This window comes from Dipteris shenzhenensis, chromosome 2 (assembly GCF_047967505.1).
Source record: "Dipteris shenzhenensis isolate YYH24624 ecotype China chromosome 2, Dip_SZ_1.0, whole genome shotgun sequence".
Lineage (NCBI taxonomy): Eukaryota > Viridiplantae > Streptophyta > Polypodiopsida > Gleicheniales > Dipteridaceae > Dipteris > Dipteris shenzhenensis.
The window spans coordinates 65,274,326-65,298,077 of NC_141597.1; the positions used below are offsets into that span (position 1 = coordinate 65,274,326).

A 23,752-nucleotide genomic window follows, 5' to 3' on the forward strand; every position below is an offset into this window, starting at 1 on the left:
AAGAGAGTTGTGTCTCGCCCATGAATGCCACACACTCCATGGCCAACCCCTCCAAGAGCTAAATGATTGGCGCATTCCATCTCTTCGAACTGGGAGAGCAATTACACTCTGGTGATATCCCATTCCATCTCTTTCCAACTGCTACACCAAAAAAAATAAAAAAAAATAAATAAAATAAATATATATATATACACATTTTTAATGTATGGAGGGACATACTCGCTCAAATTTATTTTATTCCTATTTGTTTTGGACCTTGGAGGCTAATTAACTTATGTTTGTCCATGGACTAATTAATTTATTTGGGTTAATTTATTTATTTAAGCTATGTCTAAGAGGAGTGCACATTATTCAAGAACAATGTTGTCTTTCCCACATGTGAGCCCTTACCACTAAGCTATAGAGTGGAAGAGCTTAACTAGTGCTACCTAAAACTTATAAATGGTCCCTTTTCCCCCTTTAGTAAGTGAGTTCTTCTTTAAAGCCCCCTCAAATGGTCTCTAGTACCCCTGCCCCTTAGAACTTGCCTTCTTCTTTAATGCCCCCTTCTTAAGTGGTTCCTTAATTGAAACTCCTCACTTCCCCCTTTATCATCATGCCCTTTCCCCCTCTTCTCTTCTCCAAAACTAATTAATGGAAATTTCCCATTTTTGGCAAGCTTAATTATGGCCCCATCATTTAGTTCCCCTTTCTCTCTCTCTCTCTCTTCTTCTTTGCTTCTTCTCTCTCTCTCTCTCTCTCTCTCTCACAACTTGAAGCTAAATTTCCATTTATGGCCCCATATTCTCCCCCCCCCTTCTCTCTCCCCTTCTTTTGCTTCTTCTTCTTCTTCTCTCTCTCTCTCTTTCTCTCCGCTTTCAGTTTACCCGGGCAGGCCTTTTGAATGTATTCAACTGGTTCAGTGTATGTGGGGCATACTTTTTTTTTGTATTGCGATGCCGCCAAGGCCTAGCCAAGGATTGAACTCACGAACACTCACATACACCCACCCACCTTAACCACTAGGCTAGGACCCCATTGGCAATGTGGGATATACTTAGCAGCTATATACATTTTCAATGTATAGGGGGGGACATACTTATTAGGCACCTATCCTTCGAATTCAAAGCCCAACTTGGTCCTCATTGGCACTTGAACAGACGCTTTTTGTATAGTGAAATCTTCAGCCTGGGCTTGAACGGGCAGAGGGAGAGAGAGAGAAGCAGTACATATGGTTCTGGGACGTGAATTCAACTTGAGCAGGTTTGGGATGGGAATTGTCCTCCTGACCTGCGGCACTCTCGTCTACTTTCACTGCGCTGTTCGAAGCTACAGCCTTGTTACCCTTGCCGCCGACGTCCTCATCGTTCTTTTGTGCTCGCTTGCTGTTCTCGGGATGCTCTTTCGGCATTGCAACGTCTCGTACGTGCTCTTCTCATGCGCCTGCCTCATATCTGTTACGTCTCTTTCTCAAACTAAAGGGTGCGCTCTTGTGGAAATTTCCAGCGTGCCAGTCGATCCTCTGGAATGGGAGGTGTCTCAGGATACGGCCAATCGCGTGGCAGCATGTATCGCCAATGTTGTCGGCGCAGCCGAGTCCGTCCTCCGTGTCGCTGCTAAAGGGGAAGACAAGAAGCTTTTTCTGAAGGTTGGATTCACCTCCTTAAGCTGACGCTTTAATATCTTCACAAAGCTTACACGACCACAACAGTTTTACAGAAGTACATAGTACATAAGGCCCCCTTTGGCTTTTTTTCTTTTCCAGAGAAAAGGAACTTCTATTAATGCTCGAAAAACCAACCATAGATATCAGCAATCCGAAAGGTGCCGATCATGGGAAATAAACAAAAACAAACTGGTTGTCAGAAAGAGAAATTAGCCCCCTGTGCATTCGAAGAATGCCTGTTGAGAAGAATCTGGCAGTAAACCAGGTTGGATCTCGTGTATTTGCTCGGAATACTCATGGGGATGCCATTTTATGCCTTGCAACTAGTAGAATCCATCTAGCGCGAGAGATGTCTTGTAAATCTAACTGGTTCTTCCTTTTGGTGAGTTCTGTATGTTTATAATTGGGAGCTCCTGGGATTGTCTGGGCATCGTTAACCCGTATTTTAGTATTTGAACGGTCTTTGGTTATCTCACATTACCAACTGTAATGTCATCAAAGTTTGGTATTTTGGGCGACTGCAGATTCTTGTTGAATTCAACCACCAGGCAACAGCTTAGGCCAGAGTATCTTCTTGTGAACATTGAACTTTGTCCGGGGCTATCACAGCGCTTTTAGTGGACTTTTGTTTCTTGAGGATTTTTTCCTTTGGGTGGGGTAAGAACGCTTCTCGTTCTCTATCAGAATCTTGAGTAGTTATATAGACAAAGGTATGGATAGGTGATTTTTTCCTTTTGGTTCTTCTTTTTGGTGAGTTCTGTATGTTTATGCTTGGGAGCTCCTGCTCGTGGGGATTGCTTGGGCATCGTTAACCTGTATCTTGGTATTTGAATGGTCTTTGGTTATCTCACATTACCAACTGTAATGTCATCAAAGTTTGGTATCTCCCAGTTGTTTGGGCGACTGCAGATTCTTGTTGAATTCAACCACAACCACCAGGCAACAGCTTAGGCCAGAGTATCTTCTTGTGAACATTGAACTTTGTCCAGGGCTATCACAGCGCTTTTATTGGACTTTTGTTTCTTGAGGATTTTTTCCTTTGGGTGGGGTAAGAGGCTGAAAGGGTCAGTATACAGCTCGAGGTAATTAGGGGGATAAGGTGTCAAATGATAGCTGAGTACCATAGAATAGAGGTGAGGCTTTTATAGTGCTCCCCCCTATACTCCTTTCTAGCCCTCTGTAGGTAGATGTCCCCTAGTGTTAACCCCACTAACTTATCTTCTTCCCTTTTATTACAGCCATCCCCTCCCAAATAATGAAGATTGCCCCTCAATTACAAATGTTGGATGTTCTGCCAAATCCTGCTCATTAGTCTGCCAGGGGTAGGGGCTGCTCCTGCACAATGGTCTCAGACTTCCATGATTTCTGGTCTTTCGGTTCGATGAAATGCTGTGTGTAGACCTTGTTATGAAGAACTTGATCTTTGAAGCTCATATTCCACTCCAGAGTGCCTCATCCGTACGCAGAAAAGACTTCACTTTAACTGAGATCTCATTCTGAGTATCCTCTGGCAGCCTTCCATACTCGTGTGTAAGGCAGACGAAAATTGCAGGTTTGGGAATAGGGCTAGGCAGGTGTGGGTGCTCAGTTGGGCAGATCTTTTGATGACAGAGATGCCCTTATTAGGACAGTTTGGAGAAAGAGCAGCGACTAGAAACAGCAAACTGGTCTCTAGGAGAAGAGAGCGAGGTAGCTGTGAGGCCTTGCTGCTTGAAGGACAACACATGGAACTGCAGACTAAATTGTAGGTACAATTAAATCGAAATGAAGTCAAGGGAGGAGGAGTGTTTGAAGCTGGTTGAGACCTTGGAGCAGGTGCCCATGTAGTGGACTGGGTTGCCCCTTATTACATATACACACATGATGAGCTGCCACGTGGGCGGCAGCAAACAAGCTTCCACAGAGGCACATGAACTCAAAGCCTTTGGGTACACCATCATGCCATAGTGGTCACTTGCTGTAGTAGTCGTCGACCACGTACGACATCTAGTATGCTTAGGACACAAGGCTAGTGCCAACTGCAATAACTAGGCACTACTAGTTCTTGGGGTCACTTAAACTGTCATCCTTGAACAGAAACAAATTTTGCTAGAAAATATATTAACATCCAGAAAAAACGCAGTCCACCTTCTATATGGGGATTTTCCATACCCTACACTCTCACTTGGGAAGATTGCATGCCACATTTTTAGGGAGATATTGCCCATCCTTGGGGCTATTAAAGAAAATGCTTCCCGTGCATTTGCAGCAGCTTCCCACATGATTTTTGGAGCAGCTTCTCCTCTTGGGAGCTTCTCTCTTTCCTTACGTCACGGAGCTACCTGTGAGAAGTGCAGCGGAAATGAACAGAAATGGAGAGAGACTCACACACTCCACATTGAGAGAGAGAGAGAGAGAGAGAGAGAGAGAGAGAGAGAGAGAGAGAGAGAGAACTGCAAGTGATCTCTGGCAAAAGCCCCTCTACACCTGGGGGAAAACCTCTGCACAACAGGCTGCTTAAGAGCTGGGAACAACTGCTCAACAGCCTCCACAATGAGATGGAAACAAATGAGGGAGGCGACCATGCATATAGGGTCACCCCCTGCCCCAAACAAAAGACCAGCAGGGGGGCTTATGGACGACCCCTGCCCTATGCAACCGACCAGCAGGCCGACCCACCTCTGCCCTCTATTAAGGGCTGGCACACAGCCCTACTGCACCTCCTAGAGGGCCGACCCCCTCTGCCCTAGGAATGGGAGGCTGCCAAGTGGCCGACCAGCAAGTCGGGCCACCTCAGCAAGACATGCCTCTGCTGGGGCCTGCCAAATCGACCTGACAGTCGGATATACTGCCCCACAGAGCTGCCTAAAGAGCCACCTATCCTGGCCCACCAAGGGCGACTCCACAGCCAGCCACCGTGGCATACATTGTGGAACCACCACAAGGTCCTGGCAAGCACATGTGCCCAAGTGGGTTCCCAACCCTGCTCCTACTCTATCCTCACGGAGGGCGGGCACACCCACTCCCAGTGGACTAGCCTAACCTCACGGGGGCGGGCACACCCACTGGGCCTCTCTCACTAAGGTGACATCAGTAGATGTTGACCTCCAACACCCCCTCTCAGCTCTTGGATGAAACACAAACGTCAGGGATCTAGGTGTGCCGCTGGAACAACTGGAGAAATCCGTCGTGTCATCCTCCATTGTTGAAGACCGCTACAGGTACTATCGAAGAAGCCCCCTCTTGGCACGAACCGCCTCAGCACGATCACTGGAAACTTGGAACTGTTGCTTCGAGGCCATAGGTGCTAGGTACCCTCCTCTGGTTTGGTATTGGTACAATCCAAATGTTGGTACGGGTACATCAGTCCAACAAAAGGTACTCAAACAAGAATCCAACTGATATTGCCATTAGAACTAGATAGCCCCCCCTCTCAAGTCCAAAGTGGTACATTGTCGCTAGATCGATGAACTTCAGTGCTCCAATGACAATGTGCATATAACTCACAAGGATCAGTCAATTGTGTCTGGATTCCCGCAGTGTCAATCTGCTGACCCATCCGGATCCCCAGCAGCTCGTCAGACAATCACTGTAGCAGAACACTAGGAGACCCCCTCTGGATCTGCCAAGTCATAACCTCCAAACAAAATACGTATTGATAACAGACTGCCACCTGAGTCAGTGAGAACAACTCCTCGTGGCTCTAGATCCTGTCTGAAGGCCTGCCTCGATGAAAGACTCCCTTCTTATTGCACCTGACTGGCAGGTACCGTTGCCACAAACAAGCAAGCAATCCTCCATCTGGATCCGGAAAGCCGGTTGTCAGCGCGTCTTGCCTCGTGCTTTTAGAAAATTGGAGTATTCGTCATTGCGGCGGTAACACTATCTAATTGGTTATGGGTCCCCTCACCGTTCCGTCGGGGACACTGTCGCCAGTAATGAACTTTCGGGCCACATCGGTTACATGTATGAGACGCCTTGAGTGCTTCTCGTTCTTCTGCAGTGAACTGCTTGCGTCCTTTCTGCTCAGGTGACAAAGCCTCAGGCAGACTTTCATAGGTACGATCTACAAAGCGCTCCTCCTGGTCAAGCACCATTGGGACTAGTTCCTCCCAGGTCAATGCATTCATCCTTCCACTTGTGATCAAGGACGAATAAATGGCCCCATACTGAGAGGATAACTGGGATAGTATAGTTATGGCCATGTCCTCGGATGATATCTGCTTCCCTGCCTGGAGGATCTTCTGCTGCCTATAACTTGTTGATGTGCTTCCACATCGACGACGACTTCTTGGGATCCAACAAACGCATGTGGACTTCCAGGAAAACCCTCTTCATGGGAGAGGTTTGATTATACAGGGATGCCAAGTGCTCCCATATACTCTTGGCCACCGTCATGTGCTTCACGTGATTAATCACCTAGGGAGTACAGTTGTAGCTTGAATGAAGAGATTTTGGACTACCTTTTGATTAGCCTTCTCCTTTAGTGCTAGCCTTCATCATGGCTGAGTCTGCCCTTCACCTCCGGAGTGCCGACAGATACTCAGTACGAAGACTTTGTATAAATGGATGCTTAAGTATGTGTGGGTGTGTGGATTTGTATGTGTGAGAGCATATTTTTATACTATGCTCTACACCCACTGTTGGGCGCTGATGACGTCAGTGGGGATGTCATAGTAGCTAGTCCCTGCTATGCATGATGGAGTTAATGGTTTTCAACCTTGTGAGTGACTATCATGAGATTGAAACTGCACTATGTTGTGTTTTTAGAGGATGAGTTTGGGAATGTTCCTGGCGGTGCGGGGTACTATTTTCGTTGGTATCATTGCTATGTGCATTGCGTAGTCAGGAAATAGAGACTGTCCACCAAAGCGCGCGTCTGATGGAGAGATCAGTTTAATATCGGGGCTAAGTCATCTGGAGCGTGGTAGTTTTTCTTCCATGGCCCTGTGAAAAAAAAAAAAGCGCAAGCCTCTAGAGGTTCCCCGAATGTTGACGCGATGGTGCGACGATAGACGTGAGCTACGAAAAGAATTCCTTCCTTCTCCGTCTTCGATTCTCTACGCTGCAAGTAGAAGGTTCCGGCGATGTTCGACGCCGACCAAACCAGCCAAGGTCTTACACCTTAGGTGACGTGGTTTTTGTGACGTGGCAAACACGTGCACTGTGCTGACGTGGTGCACACGTGGCAGAGGCAAACAACAGACATGTGGCACACAGGTGATGTGGCGGCCACACGTGTGAGATGACCTGGCATTCTAACAGGTGACATGGATGCTGACATGGCTGACCAGGGGTTAATCTAACTCAACCTTGGTTAGTGGACTGGTTAGAGGTCCAGTTAGTTGACCCAACCAGTCTAGTCTGGTCACTGTAACCAGACTGTGACCAGTCTAGTTAGTCCAGTTGCAGACTAACCAGACCAGAACCAGTCAGTCTGGTTAGAGTAACCAGCCAGTTACTCCATCTGGTTACTGTCAAAAAAAAAGAAAGAAGAAGAAGACAGTTGCAGAGACTGTTTCTGCCAGCAGTCTTCACCTATCTGAGAGAGTATTTACTGTCAGAAAAGCAGCAGAAACACAGTAAAATCAGAGATTTGCAGAAAAAGAATATGCATGCCTTTGTGCTCAGGAAAAGATGAGTCAGATGCATTCTGAATGCTTTTTTTTTTGCAACAGCCAGAAAAGGGGCAATATAGTTATTGATGCCTTGGCAACTTTGTGGGTATATGCCTTGAGGTGACAGCCCGGTACTGGCATAGATTGTGAATGCAAGACACCTCTTGTTGAGGTAATTTTTTCCCTTTGAAAAGCAAAGACAGCGTGCATCAGTTGCATACAAAGTGTGTGCGAGAAACTTGCAGATCTCAGATGAGTTGTAAAAAAATGGCTCAATCACCTATCCAGTGGGACTCACAAGATAGGGATGTACATCCAAGACAGAGAAGTGTGCAGCAAACTCAGCAAGAATTTGAGCAGATGGTACGCACTCGTATACAAGAGATGGAAAATCTCAGAAAGGATCCAAGGGCTCAGCATTTGTTTCAAGCAGAAGCCATGCCTATGCAGCATATGATGTGCCAATGCCAGAGGCACACTCATGTGTACAGCCAAAGAGAGAGATCTCATAGGGGATGGTCTCATAGCAGGAAGAGATCGAGGCATCATCACCGATCTCCCAATCCTTCACTGTCTACCTTGAGCTCGACTTCTGTATCTTCTTCTTTATCAGATAAACCATCCAGGAAAAGAAGGAAACACAAGAAGTCTAGGAAGAGTAAGTCTTCCAGAGAGACCAAGGAATTCAAAGAGGGAGGTAAATCTGTCAAGTTATGACCTACGATGGACAATATGGTCATACAGACAAAGCATTGCAGTTCATCAGGCAGTTTGATGCTGCATTCGGTACAGAAAAGTTTTCAGAATCTTCCAAGTTAAGAATGGTCAGTTTACACTTGACGGCGACAACTAGTGCATGGTGGAGTGCACAGACCAGAGATGGGTCAGCCCCAAAGAAGTGGAAGGACTTCAAGAAAGCCTTCTACCAACAATTTATGCCTAAACAGTTTAGAGATCATGTTCTTCAAGATTGGGACAGTTTGCATATGGATGCAGGAGATACTGTGGATGTGTACAACCAAAAGTTTTGGGATGCTTATTTGCAGGTTGCACCTTTCAAAAAGATCTCCAAAGGAACCCAAATGAGAAAGTACAGAGCAGGTCTCAGTCCAAGAATCTAGGCAGTAGTGAATGCATTGGGGGCAAAGAACATTCAAGACCTTATGCATTCAGCTTCAGTAGATAGTCTTGTGCCGTTACAAGATCCATCTACAGTACTATCCTTGCATGCAAGACGTGCTGAAAGAAAGAAAAGTGATTTTTCAAAATTAGAAAAGAAAGAGTACCCCAAGGTTGAAAAGAAAGGGTTTCAGCCTCAGAATCGGAGGGGTACTCAGTTTTCAAAGACTTATAAAGGCAAATCCCCATTCACTCCTGAATAGATAGCTGAGTTTCGCAGAGATGGGAAATGCTTTAAGTGTGGGAAAGAGGGGCATGTGGTTGCCCAGTGCCCAGAAAAGCCTTCAACTTCGAAGGGAAAAGAGACAGAGAAGCCACGGGGACCGCAAAAGCCAATGGCAGGAGGAATTCTTGACATACTGGGTCATGTCTCAAACCTAGAAGAACGAGAATTGCTGCTATCATGGGGCAAAGTCAGAGACCAGCAAGCGCTAATTTTATTTGATCTAGGGGCTACTGATAATTTCATATCAGAGGACCTAGCCTTGAGGCTGGGAATAAAGACGGAGGAGTTGGGCAGGGCTTTGGATGCCGATCAGATGTTCTGTGGAAACCTTGTGCCAGTCACTCCCTTGATAGGAAAGCTCCGTCTTCATGTACAGAGTTATGTGGATCAAGAAGACGACTTCATTTCTCCATTGAAACATCATGATGTAGTCTTGGGTATGCCTTGGTTTCATCGCAAGGCAGTGAAGTTGACTCTTCCTGAAAGAGTGTTGGAGTTTGTACATAGGGGCAAAGAATATCGTGTGGTTGCTAGGAATAGAGGGGAAACTATTCCCATTGTATCAAATAGTTCTGTTGGAAAAGAAATAAAGTCTGCAGTTTCAGCTTACATGATTTTTGTAAAAGAGAGAGATGTGAAAATGTATGCTGAAATAAGTGAGGCAGATGAGAATAAATTTGAGTTTATTGAAAATTTTAAAGATTGCTTTTCTGACGCTTTGCTAGGGGAGCTACCCCTTCCTGGAAGCGAGCCACCCAATAGGCCCCCATACAGAGTTAGTGCAACTCAGTGAGACGAGATTATGACTCAGATGCAAGGCTTGTTGTCCAAGGGGTTGATTCAGCCCAGTTCTCCTCCTTTTTGTTCCCCTGTACTGCTAGTATAGAAGAAAGATGGCTCATTCCGTATGTGCGTCAATTACCGCGCACTGAACAAAATGACCATTAAGAATAGATTCCCTATTCTGCGCGTTGATGATGTGCTGGATCAGTTAAATGGAGCTTCAGTTTTCAGCAGGATAGACTTAAAGAGTGGCTATCACCAAGTGAGGATACAGCCTCAGGATGTGCACAAGACAGCATTCCGCACTACTTTTGGGTTGTATGAATATCTCGTGATGCCTTTTGATTGACCAATGCCCCAGCTACCTTCAATAGGATGATGGATCGTATCTTCCGACCCTACAGACAGTTGACTGGTACCTTCTTTGATGATATCCTAGTCTTTTCAAAGACAGAAGAAGAGCACAGGGAACATCTTGCTTTGGTATTTCAAGAACTTCGAAATCATCAACTTTTTGCCAATAGCAAGAAAAGTGAATTCTTCTTGGAGGAGATCCATTATCTGGGGCATATAATATCCAAGAATGGGATACAGATGGATTCTGCAAAGATCTGAGCCATCCAAGAATGGCCTGAGTGGAAAACTGTGCATGAAGTCCGTAGTTTTTTGGGACTTTGCTCCTATCATAGGAGATTTATTAGGCATTTTGCTGATATCGCAGCTTCATTACATGACCTTACTAAGAAAAATGCAGCCTTCACATGGGGAATATCACAGAAGAAAGCATTCAATACACTCAAGGAGAAGTTGACTACAGAGCCTATTCTTGTAGTCCCGGATCTTTATCAACCTTTTGATGTTGATTGCGATGCTTGTGGAGAGTGTGTTGGGGTTGCATTACATCAGAATGGACATGTAGTAGCATACGAGAGCCAAAGATTGCGTGATGCTGAAAGATATCTGGGAATCTATGAGAAAGAGTTATTGGCTGTAATTCATGCCATCCATACATGGAAGCACTATATTTTGGGTGCAGATTTTACTGTTAAAACAGATCACCAAAGTCTGAGATACTTTTTGACTCAGACCAAGCTTTCCGAGAAGCATATGAAATGGGCAAACATGCTGTCAATGTATCATTTTAGATTGTCCATACCCCAGGAATTTGGAACATAGTAGTAGATGCCTTGTCCCGAAGACCCTGAGGTCAATAATGTGACTATTGCCTATCATCAGGACCTGGAAGGCATGAGGGAACAATATGCTAATGATGCAGATTTTGGCGAGATTTTACAGCAAATGCAAGAGGGGCAGTCCACTAGTCAGTATTTCTTGAAAGATGGGTATCTAATGAAAGATGACTGCCTATGCATCACCCAGGAGATGAGGAAAAAGATTTTGGAGGAATGCCATGCACCTCCCTATGCTGGACATAGAGGAATTACAGCAACAACTCTAGCACTAGAGAGGTATTTCTTGTGGCCAGGGATGCGGAAAGATATACATCAGTTTGTTACTGAATGCCTTACGTGTCAGAAAGTGAAGTATGATAGACGGAAGGCACCTGGCCTACTCATGCCTCTTCCCGTGCCTCAGGCACCATGGGAAAGTATTACAATGGACTTTATTTTTGATTTGCCAAGATCAAAGTCAGGGAATGATGGGATTTGGACTATCCTTGATAGATTCAGCAAGCAAGCTCATTTCGCAAAACCGTAAAGGCATATCATATGGCTAAGCTTTTCATGGCACAGATCTTTAAGCATCATGGTATGCCTAAGTCAATTGTTAGTGATCGAGATCCCAGAATGACCAGTCTATTCTGGAGAGCTTTATTTGATAACATGGGGACGAATCTGAATTTTTCTTCTTCTTTCCATCCCCAGACAGATGGTCAAAGTGAAGTAGCAAATTCCATAGCATTGGATATGCTGAAATGCTACGTGGGTGACCAAGGTTCAGACTGGGAAAAGTACCTACCATTGGTAGAGTTTGCTTACAATAATACAGTACACAGCTCTACAGGGAAAGCCCCCTTTGAGGTCATTTATGGGAAGGTGATTCTGCCACCTATCCTGAGGACCAAGGATGAAATATTTGCAGCGGATCAGTTTGTGAGAGACCTCCAGACAGCTTACAGCCAAGTCCGGACAGCAATCGAAAGGTCTCAAGAGAAACATAAAAGAGCTGCAGATAAGCATAGGAGACAGTTAGATCTCAAGGAAGGGGATTGGGTACTTTTGAAGTTTGAAAAAGCTAGGCTCCGCAAGTTTAAAGGCAAACAGAAAGTGTATGCAAAGTTATCTCCCAGATACTATGGCCCTTTCAGGGTTACAGAAAGAATAAATGAGGTTGCATACATGTTATCATTGCCGGAGCATTGGAGGATTCACAATGCATTCCATGTGAGTCTTCTAAAGAAATTCCAGGGACCAGAGCCTACAGAGCTAGTATTAGAGGATCCACCAGAAGTGGATGAGTTGGAGGAGGTCCTTCAGCCAGAGCAAATTGTGTACCATACTGTACGCAAAGGCCCTCAGGGCAAGGAGTTTTACAAGGATCTTGTAAAATTCAAGAATTATACGGCATTAGATGCCAAGTGGATGGACGAAGACATGTTATCCGATCATCCACAGCTTTTGGATGTTTACAAGGAAGCTTTTCAGCTGAGGTCAACTGAATAGAAGCCGAGGGGATGTCACCACAATGTAAATATCCTAAGTCAAAGTACAGTTGACCATTTATTTGATCATAATTAAAGAGTTTTATATGTGTTAATTATGGTCAAAGAGTTCTTTTAATGGTTAAAGAATTGACTACAGTCAAAGATACTTGACTCTGGTCAAGTAAACCTGACCTCGATCGGGGGGACTTGGTTTATTACCAAGAGAGTTAACCACGGTTAACCAAGATGTGCCAACTTCGGTTGGAGAGACTTGGCTATAATTAAGGCGCCTCGACCCTTGGTCAAAGCCCCTTAATTATGATCAAGGGCGTTGACTTCGGTCAACGAGACAATAAATATATATATATATATTTATTATATTTGTTATGTGTGCACATGTATTTAGTGGGGACGCCCACCGTGACTAGAACTAGTCCACAATGTGTTGTTTGCATGCAAAGCACTAACAATTAATGGGTGCCATGGTGGTGCGCTTTAATTAATTGTTGCAGGTACTAGGAAGAGTTATTTTCCTAAGCACTACGGGAGCCTAACAAGCATCTAGGAGGCGGTTCGCGTGACCAAGTGCTTCGAAGACTCCAGAGTTGCCCTTAGTGGCATGTAATAGGACTTAGTCTAGATTTTAGACAAGTGGCATGTTGCCAATTTGAAATGAGCTTGAAGCTCTTGTAGTATGGATTTTCACGTTGGATTTTTGTATCAGGCAGCTCTACGCTGAACTCTTGTAACAGATTCTCTCTTCAAGAAATAAAATACCTTCGGGGGGTCCCAGCCCGACATGTTGTCCTGGGCCCAAGCTGTGTGGAGAGAGAGAGAGAGAGAGAGAGAGAGAGAGAGAGAGAGAGAGAGAGAGCTCTTATCAGTGTTTCTGCAGTAAATTATGAGCGTGAGGTTCCACGAGAGAGCTAGCGATTGCACTTTTGATGCGACTATTTCACCAAAATGAATCCTGCCATTTGATGTGAGAAATTGATTTATATCACATACAAAATTGTTGACATTTTATGTAATTCGTAATCACAGAGAAAAGTTTGCAAATACATATGCACATTGATTGCATATAAACTTCATGAGTAATAGGCCTTGCATTTCTCTACATGAGCTTGTGTTCCCATAATCTATTCACATTAGAGTTAAATTCAAGGATCAGTTTATTTTTCTTTTGGCTAGTCATCATGCCCTACATCTAATCCTATCTACTCTCTCTCCTTCCTCCTCCTACTTGCAACCTACTCTCTCTCTCTCCCAATCTCTTTCTCCCAAACTGCAGCTCATGAGGGGCTGCTTCTAGCCTCCGCACGCCCTCAAGGCCTGCAAGGCCTGCCAACAAAGGCCTTGGGAAGCCACAGGCCAACAGGGCTGTTGGGCTTCTCAGCTCTCCACCAACTGCCGAGGTCTTCAGCTCACAGCTCCCACCAGCTCTAAACCTGCAAGAACAGCAAGAAAATCAAGAACGTCAGCATCAACACCAAGAAAATGCAGGGAGGAAAGCTCCACCAGCAAATGCAATAGTAGAAAGTCAGTAAAGGCAGAGAACTATTACCAGCACACTTGGAAGGTCCCTAGGGCAGCAACTACCTTGTTTTTCATTTTTGGAATATGCAATAAACAGTGAACAGCTTCATACATTGGATAATGATGACACGAGGCTATGTAAAAGCCCTTGAAAGTGCAATGCCAGGTGACACAGTAGGATCACCACCCAAAAATACCCGAGGTTCTGACTCACCTTAGTAAAATTTATATGGCCTTGATTGAGAAAGTAGATAGCCTCCAGACCACCAACGTGGCATTGATGGCAGAGAAAGCACATATTGACAAGACCCTCAATGAAATCAAGAAGCAAGGAGGGTGTATGCAAGATGAATGGAGAAAGGAGAGAATCAAGAAGGATGAGTGGGAGAAGGAGAAGGCAGTGTGGGAAACTGAAAAGATCAGCCTCAATGACAAAATGCAAGATATGGGGACAGAATTACAGCAACTAAGAGACATGCAAGGAACACTGGAAGGGGCACACAAGGCAATGGAAGAACTGAAATTTGAGAATGAGAAGCTCAAGGAGATGGCAGGCTTGCATACAACCATACAAGGAAAGCATGCCGAGTTTACACAGCAAATCACCAAAGGGAATGCAGATATGCTAGAATGGAAGAATGTGGTTAAGAAAGGTGCAGCGGCCCCCAAGAAAGAGATCATCTCTGAGGCTCTGGAGGAGGAAAAGAGGAGCAGCATCAAGGCTTTGAATGTCTTGGTTAGAGGCTTAACAGTTGGAGAGACCCCTATGTCAGATGCCAAAACCTTGTTCACCAAGATGGGAGTCAACCTCACATGCGAGGCAGCATGGAGAGTTGGCAAAGATGAGGCTCTAACAAGACCCCTTATAATGAAACTCCGAACAGCGATGGACAGGTCTACCCTCATGAGCTTGAGGACAACCTTGAAAGGGACAAGAGCATAGTTGCCAGCCGAAACGGAAATGGAAGAAATGGAGTTTCCGGCCCCCGCCAAAACGGAAACGAAAGAAACGGCAATATGATACAATTTATGTATAAAAATTTATTTTTTATACATAATATAATTATCAATAGAGTGCAGATCATACATAATACAATTATCTATACTTGAAGCTTCAAGCATCAATGCATCATTCATGCCTCTATGATTCTAAATTCTTGAATGATGCTTCAATAATCTGAAATCAACATGCATCATGACTAACGAGTTTGACATTACAAGAATCTGAAATTTAGAAGTTTGAAGTACTTTAAACTTAGCACACAAGTTGAAACTTGAAACTTGAAACTTGAAAGCATCCAATGTCTAGACTCCATAGATGATCATGATTCATGATCCACAAATTCCATGATCATGACTCATGAGTCATGCAAGACTCAAAATAAAAACACCCATGGATGATATAAAAAAAAAGCAGTTGCCACCTGGCACCAAGGTCCAAAGTATACTTAGTAGTAAGTACTGTATCTACTATCATAAACAAAGAAATAACATATCTAGGAATCAAGATGCATCATGCTGCAGCCTGCAGGCTGCATGCATGATGCATATGAAGTGTCATGACTAGGAGTAGGCTAGCACTGTAGTTTGTACAGTCGTAGTCAAGTGACAAGGACTAAGGTACATCACTACTTAGTATTGATCATCTGCATCATCCATGGACTCCTCGTCATTGTCATCCTCTGCCTCCTCAGATGAGCTTGAGGCATTTGTGTCAATGTCTGAAGAAGAATCATCAACATCAGGATCAGGACCATCGGGTGCAACTGAAGTACTAGCACCATCTCCAGATGGTTGAGTGTATGATCGTGTGTGGTGTGCTGGTGCTGACAGCTCCTCATACAACATGGTGTATATGTCCAGCTCCTCCCGTGGGATATCTAGTATGGCCTTCATCTTCTCCATGTCCACCTTGTCTACATTCACTTGGCGAGGTTCAGGGCAGCCGGCGACGAACTCAAGGAGACGGAGGTTGCAATGACAAAACACCAACTGCTCCAATTGAGCCGTGCTCAATCTGTTCCTCTTCTTTGCGTGAAAGAGTCCCCAAGTGCTCCAGTTCCTCTCACAAGGACCGGAACTGCAGTCCTGTGAGAGAACACGTATAGCAAGGCGTTTCTGCCATAAGCCAATTAAGCAAAGATAAGTATCAGGAACTTGATAACTTTAAACATATTTGTAGTAGATAAAATTTCAAATTACTTAACGACTAAGCTCTTACTAGTGGCGTTGTAACTTGTCTCTTACCAAAGTAGGAGTACAGTTGCCATATTTCTCCCACTAGGAGACATGCTGCAACTGTGTCTCTCGGAGCCTAGCCGTAGGTCGACCAAAGGAGAGGTTGTGATTGCGGACAATAGAAGTTCATCCTCCATTCTTCGTTGCATCTCCAAGTCACCACCCGTCCAATTTTGTAGATATTGTTGCATCCGCTCCTCCAACTTGTCATTCTTATATTGCTCTTGACTGTGCCAGAGGCGATGCAATACATGTACCACCGCATGGATTGGGCGGCGGAACCAATTCCACTGCTTATTCCATATAGCACGGATGGACTCAACCCTAAATCATGCCACAAGAAATTAGAATGCATTATGCATGCAAAATTCATAGACTAGAGATAATAGTACATACATAATATATATCTGAAAATTCCAGGCTTCATGATAACAAATTGCAATTTAGTAACTGCAATAATTACAAAAGTAAAAAGTCTTACTTATCAGGTGATAGGGAAGTGTTTGCGTTGAGGGCCTCTCCAATCTTGTCCATAAACTCGTACAAGAGCCCTAATGTGGTTCCCTCCATGTCCGTGATGCGAAGCACCGTGTAGATAGGATTAATCGATTTGATTAATGCCTCCGCCTGATTCCACCAAGACTCATCCATGATCACTTTGCACTTTGATGTCCATTCCATGGCGAAGGAGAAATCTCCGATCGGGTGCATATTGATTTCTTTCGGCACTATTGGTAGGTGTGTGGTCATGATTTAATGCGACTCCTCAATCATTGTGTTCAGGTTGGTTGATTACCTCCTCCCTCAAATCAAGGACTTATAAAATTGATGACTTGTGCCGGGAGATTGGCGGCCACTCACGATGTTAAATGCTACATGTAAGGTTTTAGCAAAAGCCATGGCAATACAGGTTAAATACATGCTTTCCATAGCACTTCATCCGTGAAAATATGGCTTTGTCTTCAACTGTTAATAGACATGATGCTATTTTGAACCTATTGCTCGCCATCAAGTATGCTACCTATAAGGTTTTAGCAAAAGCCATGGCAACACCATCGAGTACGCATGCAAAACCAAAAATTTACCTACTGAATCTGGACTTTGAGAAAGCTTACATTCGCATAAGCTGGGATTTTTTCCTGAAGGTGATGTCCAAGCTAGGCTTTGGTTGCGGTTTTTGCAGTATGACTCAAACTTTATTTTCTAATGCTACTGTGACTGTTGCCATTACTGGTTACCACTATGAACACTTTCATTTGAAGTGCTCTGTTCGGTAGGGCTCTACAACACCTTCAGCAATTGTTTTTTCTAGGGATATATCTCCTGAGTTAAGTGAGATGGTTAAGTGCTAAGTTAAGCTCCATGCTGAGCTTGTAACTCTCTCTTTTATAATACAAAGGTATTTTTTCTTCCCGCAGAAAAAAAAAGGAGGGTATATAGGAGCACTTCTACTCCAGGTAAGGGGTATTTTGGTGATTGCCAGGCCCCAAGAGTAAAGATGGTAGCTAGCATAACATGAGTGCCAATGATGTACAGCCTTCTGCAAACGTTAATAAATACGTTCTTCCGCTCCTCTTCCACTTTGCCCGGCTCAACCCCCGTCCCTTCCGTCAGCATGCTCTTTTATTTTAGGTCGATATTGCAAAAGATTTTGATACTGGGGATTTCATCTCATAGACCATGAAATCTCTAGGATTTGGGGAAAAATTGCAGCATGTATTTATTGGTTATATCAGGACAGCAAAGCTGCTGGCATATTGGCAGGTGATATCACTGATCGATGGACTGTTTTTTGTTCAGTACGATAGGGCTGTCCTCTCAGTGCTTTGTTTTATGCCATAGCTACTCATCCTATGCTTCAATATATGGGATAATTTAGTAGCTACATGTGCTTTGCATGGGTTGGAGATACATGGCAGCAGGCTGTTAAGTGTGCAGGCATATGCGATGATTCCTTTTCCCTATAAAGAGGGATCTTCATACCTCATGTGTGCTTATCTTTATACAGCTTGGCAGTTTATAAGTAAAATTTCAGGAGTCAAAATTTCTCCCTCCATTGGAAAGCATCTTATGGCAAGGGGACATAGTTTTACCCACGTAGCTTGTACACCACCTTGGCTACCCATTGGGATGGACAGTCACGTATCGTCAACAGATGGACTGGGTCATTGACATGCTTAAAAAGAAAATGGAATACTGGAAATTGGCCACTTGGCCATTACATGTCCGTTATCGCATTTTTCAATCCATATTGGTTACCTATATCCAGTTCTATTTGCCATTGATGATGTTTACCAAGCATGACATTGCTTCTTTTATGTCTAATATCATGGAGATTTTTAGGCGGTCCCGCTATCGCTTCAAGTCCTCAGGTTGCTTTCAATGGATCATCTTTGCTCACCTAAAATGCATGGGGGACTGAATATCCTCAATATTCACATGCATATTCTTGCACATAAATGGAAAATGATGCTAAGATTCATCCAAGGTGATTATATGATATGGCACTTGATTATGCACGTATCTTTCACTGCTTCTGGTCGTTGGCACCCTACATAATGGGACTTTCTAGTGGGCCATATTGATGGCAAAGTAAAGGGATGCCTGTTTGTTACACGTTTGATTTCTGATTGAAGCACATACTTTCCCACCTTAAATGGAGTGGCAGGGATACTCTTGGCGTGCTGAGAGCCTTCATTGGTCGAAGGTGTTCATGCCGTTCTTATTTTCTTTGGGCTAAAGGAATTTCACACGTGGGTGATGTGCGTGATGCTGCTGGTATGGTCATCTCTTCTCCAGTAGAGGTTAGACTGTATGCTTTGGGACAACATTAGTAGGCCCCTATGGCATTTATTATCACATATGCTTCATGATTTTCAGCCTATACCTCGTCTTGAGATTACTGATCGTCTCAAAGACTGGGTTCTCCAATTGGATGATCATGTTTGTCGTGCACTACTGCTATCTGATATCACGGTTGCATCTTTGTACAAGGTCGTACTGGGTTTCTGCCAATCATATCTGGTCTATGAGACGCACCTCTCGGTGTTGGCACAAACGATTGCAGCACATTTGGGCTTCAAAACTGTGTCTTCAGCTATAGTTCTTCCGATTGCGCGTTCTAAATTGCGAATCTTCCTTTTGGACAGATCTTTGCTCGCCCTCATATTGCTCCTGCCACTTGTAGATGAGTCTGTCCTTGCTGAGTCTATGTCCCATCTGTTCTGGCATTTCCCAGAGTCTCGTGATTTCTTACTTTTGTTACAGCAACGGCTTCAGGCTTGATTCCCTAGTGCTTCTTTTGGCAAGCAGTTTTGGTTGTTTGGTTTTCATCCGGTCAGGCAGGGATACGATCTTTTTTACAAGGTTCGTTATTGGGCTCTCTGAAGGACGGCAACCATTGGGTCTTCAGTGATCCCTCTTGCTAAATATCAGTTCTTTCGGGCATCTCTATGGCTATCATTCTATGATTGTCCTACATGCATGGGATCTAGATTATCTAGCCTTCTTGTCATATAGTGAGATCTTCTGACGCTTGTAACTGGCTGTCCCTCTCTTTGGGACTGTTTCGTGTAATATAATCATAAATGGATTTCACAAAAAAAAAGGTGCGTGTGTGTGCACGTGCGCGCTGTGATTCCAGGGAAGCTAAAGCTTGCTTGTAGTGCAATTCCGCTTGCCAGTGGGCATGCACGTGCGCTTGCATGTGCGTGTGTGTTTGTGCCAAAATCTAAAGTGTTATTTATCTAACCCATGTTGAATTGTACTACCTAACACTTGCGTCCTAAGGGCAAGTGAAAAAAAAAAAGTGCTTTTGCACGATTCTTGTTCGAGAACTCATTGTTGGGATTTCTGTGGATGATTCTTGTACGCCAGACCTTTCCCTAAATGTTATTTATTTAAAAGATTGCCCAGAAAGAGGGCACATAACTGTTAAATGCATAACAAATGAATTTTATAATTTAGAGATAATTACATTTTATGTATTAGATGGCAGGGTACGTATTATGAGTTGCGATAAAAAATGCAGTAAATGGTTTTAATCAATCAAAAAATACAGTCGGAGACCCTGCATACAAAATTGATTGTGCTGGTTGATTTTCTTGATTACAATAAATTCTTTTTTACAAATCATAAATGGAATTCCATATGGACTGCTGAAGATCAAAACTATTCACTAGGAATGTTCCCTTTCCAGGTAGTCGTCTCCCTTTATTTTTTATCAGCAGTTGGAAGAGCAGCATCTGGTGCAACAGTGGCATATGTAGGTAAATATAGCAATTACAATTTCTTGTAACGTGTTCGGTACATTAAATGAGGCTGTTGATGTTTGGAATATTTAATAGGATATTAGAATTTGAAGTTAACAAATTGAATCGTGTCTGCAGCTCTCTGGCTTGCCTTGTTTCTTTTTTGCACCAGTAAGCTTGCACCCGATCCAGGTTGCTCATCTCCCTTTTTCAACAAGAAAAAGGTAGTTCCTGCTGGAACTGGTGGACACAATGGTTGGAAACTGGAATCCTAATCTCTGTTTTGGGCCAATTCTTTGGTCTATTGACTTGTTAATGAGGGCCGTTAAGCTCAAAGTAAATGTTTCACTCTCTTGGCATTCTTGGTAAGTTCTCAGGTTAGAAGATGTTAAGGTACACGCCTTACATGTGCATATATAAAATGTATTCCTAGGGAGGAGGGGCGAGCTTTCTGATAAGGAACAAAGGGCTGTCCTAAATTATTATTCACATATTATGCCAGTTGGTAACATATCTCTCATATGTTAACAATTCATATTTTAGTTGGATTTCATGTCAGTAGCTGTATCTCTGATACATGATGTGATAGTGCGAATTTTCGGTCCCACTCCTAGAGTTGGCGAGGGAGAAATTATTTTTTCACACTATCTAGGTTCAAAGAGACTCCTTAAAGGAATGATTTCTTCAACCCTTGAATGCTGAAGGGTGAAGAGCAGGATATGGACTTTTGTTTCCACTGTAGCTTCGGTAGTGAGGTGTTTTAATGCTTTGCTAATTAAGTACGTTCTTGGCAATGTACGAAATAGTTATCCCATCAGCTCATCTATTTATTATTCTTAAAATTGCCACGGTTTTCTTGTACCCCACCAGGGTTTGACACGCCCAATAAATCGAATGTATGGTATCATGTGCATCCTTGATAGGATGATGTGGCATGTTCTTGCTGAAACAGTAGCTCTATTACAAAGAATAATTGCTAAACTTGAGAGACTAGTAAAACATTCTTGCTAACAATGAAGTCTGCATTAGCCACTTCCACCCTCATGCCATGATCCGAATGTGAAGGTATTACCCTTACTTTGACCATCGATTCGTGGAAGTACACATAGAGTTAGTTTGATTCAAAGACACTTCACCATTTCATTCCCATGTGGAGGCCCATTGAATGCATCACTTGAGAAGGGAGACAACTCAGCTTGAGTATCCTATACTAGTGGTTCTCTTCAACTGAGAAATTTCCATGTTTGGTCTATGGTGGAAGGAACCTTGTACATTCCACTGAGTTTTTATGTCTCAGTGTTTTACTTGAGGATGTAGAGATTAAAGACATTACTATCTTAAAAAAATATAGTCAAAATTACAAGGCTTCCAATTTTGTCTGCAAAATCCCAATCAAGGTTGGAATTGGGATTCTTATCCTTCATTCCGAACACATTCTTGAATTTTTGTATGACCATCACCATCAGAGAGATGACGACTCTGATTTTTAAATTTCTAAAATTATATTAAACTTTCAAGGGTGGCCCTTACTTTTAACTTTCTTGTGATTAGCAGTCCACATGTCTCCACATTTGAAAAATAATCTTGATTTCATTTTGTCTTCTATAAGTTATTAATATGGCTGCTTATTGAAGTTCCATACCATTGCCAAACCCGCTATGAATGGCCTTTAACAAAGATCAATTGAGTGAGGGTGGCCTCATTCCGGCATCAATCCAACTCTTGCACGTACTACAACTCGTCATGGGTCAACTTCAAACTTCTTCACCATAGAGATTTGAGTCTATGTACCCTTTGTGGCATGTAGAGGTGGGAGGTAGAGGAGCAATTGCTCTGACGGTACTAGAGATTTCAAGTCGATACCATTGCTTGTATACTCACAATTACCTAGATATGTGTTATGTACTTGGATGGACTTAATCCATCAGGGTGAGGGAGCCATGGGAGTAAGGGAAGCAGGTTGCCTTATTGATCACGTTTGGATTGTATTTAGGGTAGAGATGTTATCAATGACATTGGTCATTGACTATCCGCACCAGTTTTCTCCTTGTATTTACTTGCATCATTGAGCTTATAGCTCTTACCAAAATTTGGAGTTTTGTCAAACTTAACCGATGACAGCTTGCTATTGTGAAAAGGATAAGATCAATTGATTCATAGTAGAAAGACTTCTTTTTGAAGCCCATCAGCGAACATGGGCTGCTGAATTAACCAATGCCAAGGCTCTTAGATTTGGTGTTATACTTTATATAACTTGCATGGCTTTTTCAAGAGTTTTGGGCCTAGCTGGAGATATACTTGCATCCTTTGATTGAATTTAAGAGTTACTTTTTTTCTCATCGATGCCCTTTAGAAACAAAGATTGGTTGATGTAGGATTGGACCAATCAATCCATGTTGAGTTAATTAATACCATTTACATATGTTTTGATTAGCAATGGACGATGCCCTTTAGAAACAAAGATTGGTTGATGTAGGATTGGACCAATCGATCCATTTTGAGTTAATTAATATCATTTACATATGTATTGATTAGCAATGGAGGGAGAAACAAGTTTAAATTCATCCCAAATCAAAATCAGTATCTGTCTCTCTTGTATTGTGCTTAGACTACTTGCATGCTTGCTAGCAGAACTACATAATGCATTGAATAAACAGTGGTGATGGTGGAGTAAAACCTCAGTTTATTCTTATAAAGCCCCCAAAAATGACAAGAGGATTGAACTTATAGTTACAAAGCACCCAGTAAGATTGAGACCTTGAATAATATTGGACAAAGTTGAGTTGTAGCCAACCAACTTTTACAGAAGGATTACTAGGCTTGGGGGTTTAGGATTACCATAAGAGCAACACAGTCCTTGTCACATGGGTAGGTGAAGCCATGCCATATGGACAAATTTGAAGGCTTCTTGTGTGAGCAACATCCTCTACAATGTGGTCAATACTATAGGTTGACATTTTGGCAGCACAAACTTGTTGCCACATGGGTTGAACAAGGATCCTCCTTGTTGGGTTTGGTTGGAGTCCACAGTTAGGGCTGAAACAGTCCATATGGCACTATCATGGAGTAGACCTATAATGGGAGCTTGTTTTTGAGCCCAAACATGATTTGAATAATTGCCCTGGTAGTAAGTTTATCAACACATAACATAGTAGGTTCATTAACGGAAGGGGATCTTTAGTTTGGGGGAACTTAGTGACCATTTATAGAGAGGGGATGTGAAAAATACTTATCTAATATAAATATGCTATTTACATGTGTGGATGGGACTTTTAAAGGCAAAATTGCAACATGTATATGTATGGAAGAGGGGTGAAAATTTATACAAAAAGTGGAAGGAAAGAAAAAACATGTACTTGCTCGCTTCCATACATGTAAATGTATGGAGGAGGGGTGAACAATCATACAAAAAGTGAAAAGAAGAAAAAAAAGTGAAAAGAAGGGCTTTTGTAGAGTGATTGGCCTAGAAATGACTCATTGGAAGAACCCTTATATAGGGCCATAGGATGAGCCCTGAATGAGGGAGGTTTACCCGATCCCTATGCTTATTTGTTCATAGATACACAATACTTTTCTTTTCTTTCAAAGGCCAATGTTGTGCAGGCAGGTTGTTGATTGCTAGAGTGTTCTATG

At 43.2% G+C, this 23,752-nt stretch overlaps 1 protein-coding gene across 2 annotated transcripts; it reads left to right on the plus strand.

Annotated features, from left to right (window-relative positions):
* The first annotated feature begins 1,094 nt into the window (after positions 1-1,094).
* LOC147905185 (reticulon-like protein B23) lies at positions 1,095-20,945 on the plus strand. Of its 2 annotated transcripts, none has more exons than XM_087397106.1 (4): positions 1,095-1,401; positions 1,486-1,627; positions 20,068-20,133; positions 20,258-20,945. In XM_087397106.1, the coding sequence occupies exons 1-4, from the start codon at positions 1,211-1,213 to the stop codon at positions 20,345-20,347; spliced, it is 489 nt and encodes a 162-aa protein (XP_087253232.1). In that variant the 5' UTR covers positions 1,095-1,210; the 3' UTR covers positions 20,348-20,945. The 2 variants fall into 2 exon arrangements, with proteins under 2 accessions (XP_087253232.1, XP_087253222.1); XM_087397096.1 differs by having other exon boundaries at positions 20,068-20,137; positions 20,258-20,942.
* Positions 20,946-23,752: the final 2,807 nt, after the last annotated feature.

Bases quoted from the DNA above. Each gene is read 5' to 3' on its own strand.
- LOC147905185 (XM_087397096.1), top strand. From the start codon at position 1,211: ATGGTTCTGGGACGTGAATTCAACTTGAGCAGGTTTGGGATGGGAATT. The intron at 1,402-1,485 runs GTACGTGCTCTT...GGAAATTTCCAG, and splicing joins TTTCGGCATTGCAACGTCTC to CGTGCCAGTCGATCCTCTGG. The intron at 1,628-20,067 runs GTTGGATTCACC...TTCCCTTTCCAG, and splicing joins ACAAGAAGCTTTTTCTGAAG to GTAGTCGTCTCCCTTTATTT.